Below are 12,133 nucleotides of genomic sequence, written 5' to 3' on the forward strand. Positions count from 1 at the left end.
TCCAGGTTGGGTAAGACAGTGCCGAAAACAAAAATTTGTTAAAGAGTGCCGAAAATTTGTTAAAGAGTGCAGAAACTGACTTATTTGTTGTGAACTAATTGAGAAAAGAAAAGAAAGTTTTGTTTGCTCATCGATTTTGGCGCTAAAATTGAGTCTGAACAAGTTTATTTGTCGTGAACTAATTGAGAAAAGAAAAGAAAGTTTTGTTTGCTCATCGATTTTGGCGCCAAAATTGAGTCTGAACAAGTTTCAAGTGTCATTATTAATTTTCCCGCCAAAAGCTAGCCTCTTAAATTGCGTTCCAATATTTCCCGCCTTTTTCGGCACTCTCTAACTTCGGCACTGTCTAACGCCCCCGGAGATCCAACCTGCATTTTTAAAGTTAATCGAATCCATTTTCACTATTTTGACACAAAAAAGTAAGTTGATGGTTTTGACTTAAACAAATAAGTTAGTTCCTAAAAAGTACTTAAATCACTTAATTTGAAATCAAGTCGTGGAAAATCCTTGCGACTTATCAGAGAAACCACATAAGGTTTCATTTTTTTAGAACTATTTGTCTTGCAGGGCTTTTTTGCCTTTCACAAATTTAGTTTTGCGTTTTCAAAGTCGCCCAGTATATCTGTTCAGGGGCGGATCTAGGTTTTTGGAGGGGGGGGGGGGGGCGGATTTTCAATAAATTTTCGAATCTCTTCCAAATAACTAAAGACTCTATTTCGACCAAATTTTCAGCGCGGCAGGCGATTTTTGAAAAACCGGCCAAAACACGCGTTTTTAGAAACTTTATGGATAGTTTTGACCAAACAATCGCGTTTTTTCGGCGCGCGCCCTTTCTCAAAATTAGTATGAGGCAAAAGGTGCCTTTAGAACAAATTAATGGCCGGTGTCAGCCAAAAATCAAGGCCTTCAAATGTACCAAAGCGGGAAACTTTGGGTCGTTAAGGGGGATCCTTTGAGTCGTTGGGGGAGGGGCATCCCCCCAAATCCGCTACTGTATCTGGTGAGCCTTGATTGCACTTTTCGTATAATTCCAATTGCTATGCTGCTTTCACTTTTTATTGCTTATCGTTAACATTTTTATTCTGCTTTAGTTATGTCACTCAAATCGAAATGTGTGGCTACACGTTATGTACTATTTTGAATGCATATCACTAATGAAGATGAGACAACTTAGTTGATACAGCACCGATCAAAATGTGCTGTCAATACCTTATATCTACTGATATATTTTATTAAACTTTCCTTAGTTTATTTATCACTTTCCTTGTCGTCTCCATTTGAAATCACTGAGAGCACTTCAATATGATACGATAGTTGAGTACTATGGGCGGGGAGAGAGAGGTTACAGTTAATGGGCTTTCTACTTACCACTGTATATGCAGTAGAGAACGAATAAAGAGGAGACGAGGATTAAAAATAGCTGCTGATTTTTCTGCATTCTATATCCACCACGAACACTTTCACAGACTCCACAACACAAAGTCAAAGAAGACCGACGAAACCTGAAATAAAAAAAAATTACGATATCAGTGGCGAATCATTTTCTTCTTTGAGAGTTCTCAAGAGTACGCTGTACCTCGGCACCCAAAAATATTTCGATACAATATCAAAAAAGCTGTTTCGGAAGTCTTCGTGATCATTCTTTTTAAGCAAATTAACATACACATCACTTCTAATGTAGAACGTTTGACAGGAACTCACAAAATGAATCAAGAAAACCAAAAAATTGAATTATTTATTGAACATTTCTTAAAATGCAAATTTCGATTAAAATAGATCCCACTAAAGCTCCAAGACTTTCGAGAATCTTTTATGAGTGATATTATGAGAAATTTCATAAAACTAACCCAACTAGAGAAATCTGGGTTAATATTTAATTGTTTATTCAGCTGGAAAATCTAAAAATTTAAATCAATTTTCGAATCTACGAGTCTTCCACGTTTTTAGCGCAACTCGCACTTTTCCACAAAAAGGAGAACGCAATTTAACGTCCTTTTAGCAAATGAATTCGAATTGACCTGAAGAAAAATCAGAGATCAACAGCGAAAGATCAAATTTGTGCGTGATTAAATTTTAAGACTTTTTGCTAAAAAAAACACGACCCTTATAAGTTTCTTCATTTCATTCAATGACACGTAACTAAACCCAATTACCACAAACTCTTATGAACCAAAAGAGGCTCATTTGAAACAATCGCTTACAATTGAAAAAATCAGTTATGAAAATTAAAAGGAATCATATAACGAAAAACAAAATATTTTAGAGCTCAACTTATGATAATGAGCTGTGGATTAAAAATGATGTGAACAGAAAACAAACTGAATAAAGAACAAATCAAAGCCCAAAAATAAATTTCACGCACAATTCGCCTCACAAAAATAAATGAGTCAATTTATAATTCATTATAATGATAACAGTTTTAGTGACATTTTAATAAATTTTAATAAATTATAATTGATTATCATTTTTCCGAAAATCTCTTGTATTCTATTATAATAAATTATAATCCCTTTTTCTATCAAAATACTATCTCGCAAAAAATCAATTATAATGAATTATAATTTAGCTATTCTGCAAGAAAATACAGTAAAAATCAAATTTAATGTAAGTTTAAGCTATAAGCAGGGGCCGATCTAGGACTTTCTATCAAAATATTATCTCGCAAAAAATCAATTATAATGAATTATAATTTAGCTATTCTGCAAGAAAATACAGTAAAAATCAAATTTAATGTAAGTTTAAGCTATAAGCAGGGGCCGATCTAGGAATTTCTCGGGGGAGGGGAGCGGATTTTCAAAAACTTTCGAAAATTTTGTCGACATTTTTTTTACGTTGACCAAATTGATTTCATTAGCACTCCTAGCTCACTAAAACGGCCCCATTTTGATCAAACTTTCTGCACCGCAGGCAAAATTATGAAAAATAGACGTTTCAGTTAAAAATGAATACAAGGGGCAGCCGTGGTGGCCCCAATAGTCAATGTTGAATTGTTGAAAAGTTTGATCACGACGATATTTTCTGGATTACTTATCATTGGACACTGGGTGGAACTACACTCTGGACGGATCCCGACTTGCTGTGTTCGCCATCCCAATTCCCAATCAGCTGAGTTCATTCCAATTTTGTTTATTTATTTTTCTTAGTCTCTATACCTTATGATTAAAACATTAGGTGCAAGTTCTCTTTACCATTCCATCAATAAACTTGAACAATCGGAACAAGATAAGCTTGCTGATCCTGTTCACTCTTTCCTGGACTGAATCTTGACCCTAGCACGTCAAATTACTGCCTCGATTACCTTACATCAACCCCTCTCAGGAACTGCAAAATTGTTCTCTGGCACGACTTATTAAACAACACAATAACATCGCACCCGAAAAAAGGCAACAAACCCCAAACAATCGAAGAACTGATTGCGACCCTTAAGACTATTCCAAACCTCTTTTGCGTCGTTACCTGTCAACGCAAAGGTGCTCCCTACATATTCGACGATCTTCTCAATTCATTAGACTGTTACGTCATCGACGTAACCAAGCACATTATCAGTGCTTCCGAAAGAATTGATGAATCGTTAATTGCAGAATACCGAAAACTGCACTAGGCTGCTGACATAGAGTCGAGGACTCTAGCTACTGTGCTGCACTATTTTCCCGACTTCAATAGAATCTTCAAAACACGTGGCACGAAGCGTCGAACGGCTGGCTAAACAGGTACGCAAATCTGAGTCCTAAACCTTGAAATCTCAACAGGCGTGCTCATCGAGTCACTGGCTCTGAGCCCATTTAAGATTTTAAGATGTCCAAACATAACACCCGAATTCGGGTCAAGTCAGTCTCTGATTCTTGTAGTACGTGCTGCGAGAAAATCCTTAAGAATGAAAGCTCTTTCGACTGCTTTTGCTGTGGTTGTCGAATGCACCTGAATGAAGACTGCACTGGTCTAAGTGAAGCCGCTGTCAATGGAGTACCAGCCTTAGGAAAAAATGCTCTATTGATATGCAACAAATGCGTTGAAGAAAAACGTCAAGATAATTTGACCCAAGCTGCCCATGAAACTACAACCTCAAAAGAACTTCAAGAAACTCAGATGAAAACCCTGGAAAACGAAATGACTGACCTCAAAAAAACAGTGACCGAAATCAAAACGCTGCTAACCACAAAAGAACCTGATTCAGATTATCCAACCCAACCTAGCTCAATTGCCAGTCGCCAAAAACCGCCACCGAAACCCGCCGACGAACTCGATGGAACTCGCATACGAGGAATCCCTGAATCAATGGAGAAGGAAGCCAGGTTGCGCCAAGAACACGATCTCGCCAAAGTTCAAAAAGTATTGACCCATATGGATGTCAATGCCTCAATTGGCGATGTCATACGCCTGGGTCGACATGACGAGAACAAGACAAGAACAACCATATTTAAAGTGCCCAATGCATACCAACGACGAATGATATTTCTATCTCTGAGGAAACTGAAAAACTCCCCTCAACCAATTTTCCTCAGCCGAAAACTGACGAAGGAAGAAGCTGATCAAGAAAACCTTGCCCTCGTCAGAAGAAGGCAACTTATCAGCGACAAATCTGTAGACCGAAAGGACATAAGAGTCCACGATGCAACTCTGTACATTCGGAAAGATGGAAAGTGGACAAAAGAGAAACTCCCAGATCCCGAAGCACCCATTTGACTAGCAGCGACGATGAATATCCTTGTTTACAATGTCAGAAGTATTCTTGAGTATCAACGGCGGACAACCTTCTCTAATGCAGTCCAAGTAAAAAACGCTCATCAAGTCATCTGCCTAACTGAAACCTGGTTGACAGAAAGCATCGGCGACGCTGCACTTTTTTTGACAAACTACGTTATCCACCGAAATGACAGACCGAGTGACAAAGGCTTGACAAAACATGGTGGCGTACTCATAGCAGTAAACCGTAACATTCCAAGTAGCCAAATCAATTCCGCGTTTCAAGATTGTGTTATCATCCGCATATCCCTGAACAAGCCGATTTTAGTATGCTGCATCTACAGCGGTCCTTCAAACAGTACCTACACATGGGACATCTCAGATCTAATCGAACTCCTAAAGTTCCTGAGGCGTAAGCAATTCGAACAAAGTGCAATTTGTTCGTATATAGTTGGAGATATAAATTTTAACTGTACACACTGGCCGTCAATGACTTGTGAGCAGTCAATCCTTGACGAACTCTGTGAATCAAACTTCCAACAACTAATAAAAACCCCTGATGGAAAATCACTTGGCGTTCTCCTTAGTAACAAACCGCAATTTGTCACCAGCGTAAAACTTGACAACCGTCTGAGTAGTCTATTGAGTTCCGACCATTTGCCACTCCATGCCAAAGTCTCATTTGACTACCGACCTGTTAATAACAATACACCAGCCATCAAACAAAAACTAGATTTTGGCATTTTCGCGTACAAGAAAGCAAACTGGGAAGAATTGAATGAATTCATTCGTCAACACCCCTTCCAACCATTTTGTTTGAGCAACGTTGAACTGATGCTCGATCATTGGTACGAGTGGTTATACGAAATACTACAGGACCTGCTACCTATCACTACAAAACACAGGTCTGAACTAGCTCCTTGGGTGGGAAGCGATTCCTCCAACCTTATAAAGAAATTAAATACACTCCAACTTAAAAATCAGCGAACACCTGCCCCATCGAACGAAGGCAAAATTGAAAATCTGCAAACTGAACTAACACTGTCCCTTCAAATTGACCAGCATCTCCACCAAAAAATGGTTTTTGAGAATGGGAAATTCAGCGAAATACAACGATATCTGAAATCGATCACCAAGTCTCGCATGATCCCTTCAGAGATCTTCCTAGATCAAAAAATAGCCAATACAGACGCTCAAAAAGCTGAATTGTTTAACATATATTTTCAATCAGTTTTCACACGAAACGCCAACGTTGGGAAAGCAGAACGACAAGATAACGTTCTTCTGAACAGTATCAATTTCACTATCGATGAAATAGAAGATGCCCTGAACGAGCTGCACGTAAATAAGGCAAATGGACCAGACATGATTGGTAACTCTCTTCTGAAAAACCTCTCAAAGTCACTACCAAAATCACTTCACTTATTTTTCAACTTGATTGCAAATAAAGCGATATTTTCAACAAAACAGAAGATCAGCGAAATCGCACCAATTTTCAAAGACGGGGATAAACAAGACGTATCAAATTACATGCCGATCAGCCTGCTCTCAGCAGTGTCAAAACTGCTTGAGAAACTAATATTTGAGAAACTGGCCCAATTGTCTACCCAACACTTACACCAGACCAACACGGTTTTAGACCTAAACGATCGACGATAACAAACCTATTAGAGTATCTACACGAGATATTTAGCTGCCTAGATTCGCCAAACTGCAACTACCTGAACACGTTCTACTTGGACTTTCAAAAGGCTTTTGACAAAGTCTCGCACGGAATCCTGATGGAGAAATTAGCGACTTCTGGAATTGGAGGAAATTGTTTATCTCTGATGCACAGCTACCTCTCGAACCGGAACCAAACAGTGAGACGGAATGACACAATTTCCGGAGAGCTGGAAGTCTTCAGCGGCGTTCCCCAGGGCTCTATACTCGGGCCGCTTCTCTTCCTAGTCTTCATAAATGATCTACCGCCCTGTGTCATGTCCGCAACATTTGGTTATGCAGACAACTACAAAATTGTTGGAGACAACCCTTTAACTCTCAACATAGATGTTAGGAGACTTTGGAGGTGGTGCGAGGAAAACTGCATGTCAATGAACCTGACGAAAAGCAAAGTCCTCTGTATCAAAGGATCAGCTACAATTGCACTCCCCAATTACAGCTTCGAAACCACTGAACTAATGAACGATCTGGGCATCCTGATAACCGACACGCTCTCTTGGACGCAACACGCAAAAAAGAGGACTGAAAAAGCCTTAAACGCTCTCTTCGTACTCAAAAGGAATCTCTCAAAGGCAAATTTTGCGACCAGAAAAAACGCATATATCTGTTACGTTGTGCCAATTCTGTGCTACGGTTCAGCTATCTAGAAACCATCAAAAGGTGACTTAGGAATCAAAGAAAAAGTGCAGCGGAAAGCGATCTCGTGGATTTTCATGACAAGCAATAGCCATATCTCCTATAAAGCCAAACTCGTGAAACTTAACATCCTTTCTTTGTCTCTAAACCAAGAGCTTCATGTTGGACTGCTGTTTGCAAAAATACTAGCTGGTAAAGTTGATATCGACTGGAGAAGCCATGTAAGCATCACTGACGTTGGAAACCGAAGAGCTCAAATGACACGAAATTTCGTCTGCAAACAAATGCGTCTGAAGAAGTGCGAGTCGGATTTCTGGTTTCGGGCATGTCGTCTTGCTAATCTGTTCAACGAATACTTCAAATGTGACATATTGTTTGACCCAGAATGCAAAAACAGACTTCTAGGAATGTACACAAAGTTTTTCAAAACTCGCTACAACGAATCAGACACATGCACTTGGCGCATTCTATGCGAATGCAACAACTGTTGAGACCTGAAGAAACTTACACTTATAACTGAAAATTAAACTTTGAACAATGCAATGACTGGGTTTTATGCAAACCCTTGGTTTATATTCCTAAATCCTTTGTTATTATTATTAATATTATAAAAAAAACAGGTCAAAAAGGCGTTTATAGACATTTTTGGAAAATTTTGATCTAAAAATTGCTTTTTTGTCGCGCTCTCCCCGCCCTCTCAAAATTTGTACAATTAGTATATATTGGCGCCAAGGGCGCCTTTAGAAAGTTCTTAGGGTCCGTCACCAAAAATGGATATCTCCAAAAAGATACTTCAAAGGGCGAAACCCCAGCCCCCACCCCTAAAACCGCCCCTGGCTATAAGTACAAAATTACAGTTTCTTTTAGTTCGGTAAACAACTGAGAAGCACACAAAACAAAAATAAAACGAAAAGAATCAATGGCACAATTTTTGAATAATAATGGATTTTACTTCATTATAATGGATTATAATTCAATAAAATATTAGAAAAAAAAATTCATAAAATAATCGATTATAAACGATTGGAATGATTTTTATTGTTTCGAAAAATAACAACATTATAAACCATTTTTAATCGATTATAATCATTTTTTTTTGAAATTTATAGAGACTGACGATAAAAATCCACTATAATTTATTATTTTATCTTTTTACTGAGTGCGGGAAGGGCACTATTCAGACTGAGCTTAACGTCGAAGTGACGTTCAGGTAACCCTACGCCTCTGACCTGCCCTAATTTCGCGTTAAGGACCAACAACGCTGGACCATGGACGAGGCAAACCAAGTCTACTAGTCCCTCTCAGCATGTAATAACTTTTCTGCATTTTAAATGAAGCGTTATGAAGCTTTGCCTGTGTAAAGAGAACCAGTAATTAACCTCAAACATAATAACAAATTTTTTGATGTCACAAGTCTGTTCTGTTGAGTGTTCAACGCCAGGTCTGAGGACAAGATTTCTATGAACAATTTATACGAGAAAAAAGTCTCTGAAGTTTCAAGCAGGTAAACACTCAATGCCAGTACTCGATAACCAAAAATTTGCTACCACATAACCAAAAATCGGGTCAAGTCAGTCTCTGATTCTTGTACGTGCTGCGAGAGAATCCTTAAAAATGAAAGCTCTTTCGACTGCTTTTGCTGTGGTTGTCGAATGCACCTGAATGAAGACTGCACTGGTCTAAGTGAAGCCGCTGTCAATGGAGTACCAGCCTTAGGAAAAAATGCTCTATTGATATGCAACAAATGCGTTGAAGAAAAACGTCAAGATAATTTGACCCAAGCTGCCCATGAAACTACAACCTCAAAAGAACTTCAAGAAACTCAGATGAAAACCCTGGAAAACGAAATGACTGACCTCAAAAAAACAGTGACCGAAATCAAAACGCTGCTAACCACAAAACAACCTGATTCAGATTATCCAACCCAACCTAGCTCAATTGCCATTCGCCAAAAACCGCCACCGAAACCCGCCGACGAACTCGATGGAACTCGCATACGAGGAATCCCTGAATCAACGGAGAATCAACAATCTCGTCTGCAAACAAATGCGTCTGAAGAAGTGCGAGTCGGATTTCTGGTATCCCTGAATCAACAATTTCGTCTGCAAACAAATGCGTCTGAAGAAGTGCGAGTCGGATTTCTGGTTTCGGGCATGTCGTCTTGCTAATCTGTACAACGAATACTTCAAATGTGACATACATATTGTTTGACCCAGAATGCAAAAACAGACTTCTAGGAATGTACACAAAGTTTTTCAAAACTCGCTACAACGAATCAGACACAAGCACTTGGCGCATTCTATGCGAATGCAACAACTGTTCAGACCTGAAGAAACTTACACTTATAACTGAAAACTAAACTTTGAACAATGCAATGACTGGGTTTTATGCGAACCCTTGGATTATATTCCTGAATCCTTTGTTATTATTATTAATATTATAAAAAAGACAGGTCAAAAAGGCGTTTTTAGACATTTTTGGAAAATTTTGATTTAAAAAATGTTTTTTTTTTGTCGCGCTCTCCCCGCCCCCTCAAAATTAGTACAATTAGTATATATTGGCGCCAAGGGCGCCTTTAGAAAGTTGTTAGGGTCCGTCACCAAAAATGGATATCTCCAAAAAGATACTTCAAAGGGGGAAACCCCAGCCCCCACCCAAAAAAAAGGGCCCCTGGCTATAAGTACAAAATTACAGTTTCTTTTAGTTCGGTAAACAACTGAGAAGCACACAAAACAAAAATAAAACGAAAAGAATCAATGACACAATTTTTGAATAATAATGGATTTTATTTCATTATAATGGATTATAATTCAATAAAATATTAGAAAAAAAAAATTCATAAAATAATCGATTATAATCGATTATAAACGATTGGAATGATTTTTATTGTTTCGAAAAATAATAACATTATAATCCATTTTTAATCGATTATAATCAATTCTTTTGGAAATTTATAGAGACTGACGATAAAAATCCATTATAATCTATTATTTTCTCTTTTTACTGAGTGCGGGAAGGGCACTATTCAGACTGAGCTTAACGTCGAAGTGACGATCAGGTAACCCTACGCCTCTGACCTGCCCTAATTTCGCGTTAAGGACCAACAACGCTGGACCATGGACGAGGTAAACCAAGTCTACTAGTCCCTCTCAGCATGTAATAACTTTTCTGCATTTTAAATGAAGCGTTATGAAGCTTTGCCTGTGTAAAGAGAACCAGTAATTAACCTCAAACATAATAACAAATTTTTTGATGTCACAAGTCTGTTCTGTTGAGTGTTCAACGCCAGGTCTGAGGACAAGATTTCTATGAACAATTTATACGAGAAAAAAGTCTCTGAAGTTTCAAGCAGGTAAACACTCAATGCCAGTACTCGATAACCAAAAATTTGCTACCGCATAACCAAAAATCGGGTCAAATCAGTCTCTGATTCTTGTAGTACGTGCTGCGAGAAAAACCTTAAGAATGAAAGCTCTTTCGACTGCTTTTGCTGTGGTTGTCGAATGCACTTGAATGAAGACTGCACTGGTCTAAGTGAAGCCGCTGTCAATGGAGTACCAGCCTTTGGAAAAAATGCTCTATTGATATGCAACAAATGCGTTGAAGAAAAACGTCAAGATAATTTGACCCAAGCTGCCCATGAAACTACAACCTCAAAAGAACTTCGAGAAACTGAAATGAAAACCCTGGAAAACGAAATGACTGACCTCAAAAAAACAGTGACCGAAATCAAAACGCTGCTAACCACAAAACAACCTGATTCAGATTATCCAACCCAACCTAGCTCAATTGCCAGTCGCCAAAAACCGCCACCGAAACCCGCCGACGAACTCGATGGAATTCGCATACGAGGAATCCCTGAATCAACGGAGAATCAACAATTTCGTCTGCAAACAAATGCGTCTGAAGAAGTGCGAGTCGGATTTCTGGTATCCCTGAATCAACAATTTCGTCTGCAAACAAATGCGTCTGAAGAAGTGCGAGTCAGATTTCTGGTTTCGGGCATGTCGTCTTGCTAATATGTACAACGAATACTTCAAATGTGACATATTGTTTGACCCAGAATGCAAAAACAGACTTCTAGGAATGTACACAAAGTTTTTCAAAACTCGCTACAACGAATCAGACACATGCACTTGGCGCATTCTATGCGAATGCAACAACTGTTCAGACCTGAAGAAACTTACACTTATAACTGAAAACTAAACTTTGAACAATGCAATGACTGGGTTTTATGCGAACCCTTGGATTATATTCCTAAATCCTTTGTTATTATTATTAATATTATAAAAAAACAGGTCAAAAAGGCGTTTTTAGACATTTTTGGAAAAGTTTGATCTAAAAAATGCTTTTTTTGTCGCGCTCTCCCCGCCCCCTCAAAATTAGTACAATTAGTATATATTGGCGCCACGGGCGCCTTTAGAAAGTTGTTAGGGTCCGTCACCAAAAATGGATATCTCCAAAAAGATACTTCAAAGGGGGAAACCCCAGCCCCCACCCCTAAAACCGCCCCTAAAGTACAAAATTACAGTTTCTTTTAGTTCGGTAAACAACTGAGAAGCACACAAAACAAAAATAAAACGAAAAGAATCAATGACACAATTTTTGAATAATAATGGATTTAATTTCATTATAATGGATTATAATTCAATAAAATATTAGAAAAAAAAATTCATAAAATAATCGATTATAATCGATTATAAACGATTGGAATGATTTTTATTGTTTCGAAAAATAATAACATTATTATCCATTTTTAATCGATTATAATCAATTCTTTTTGAAATTTATAGAGACTGACAATAAAAATCCACTATAATCTATTATTTTCTCTTTTTACTGAGTGCAGGAAGGGCACTATTCAGACTGAGCTTAACGTCGAAGTGACGTTCAGGTAACCCTACGCCTCTGACCTGCCCTAATTTCGCGTTAAGGACCAACAACGCTGGACCATGGACGAGGCAAACCAAGTCTACTAGTCCCTCTCAGCATGTAATAACTTTTCTGCATTTTAAATGAAGCGTTATGAAGCTTTGCCTGTGTAAAGAGAACCAGTAATTAACCTCAAACATAATAACAAATTTTTTGATGT

The 12,133-nt window shown here is 38.2% G+C and overlaps 1 protein-coding gene across 2 annotated transcripts in view; it reads right to left on the reverse strand.

Moving 5' to 3' along the window:
- LOC134854006 (UDP-glucuronic acid decarboxylase 1-like) overlaps positions 1-12,133 on the reverse strand; it is a 54,782-nt gene that overhangs the window by 40,399 nt on the left and 2,250 nt on the right. For both annotated transcript variants that reach the window (XM_063870067.1, XM_063870066.1), the window contains exon 2: positions 1,369-1,502. In XM_063870067.1, coding sequence (XP_063726137.1) covers positions 1,369-1,438 — 70 coding nt within the window. In that variant the 5' untranslated portion in view covers positions 1,439-1,502. The remainder of the gene's footprint in view (positions 1-1,368; positions 1,503-12,133) is intronic.

This window comes from Symsagittifera roscoffensis, chromosome 9 (genome assembly GCF_963678635.1).
Source record: "Symsagittifera roscoffensis chromosome 9, txSymRosc1.1, whole genome shotgun sequence".
NCBI classification, from domain to species: domain Eukaryota; kingdom Metazoa; phylum Xenacoelomorpha; order Acoela; family Convolutidae; genus Symsagittifera; species Symsagittifera roscoffensis.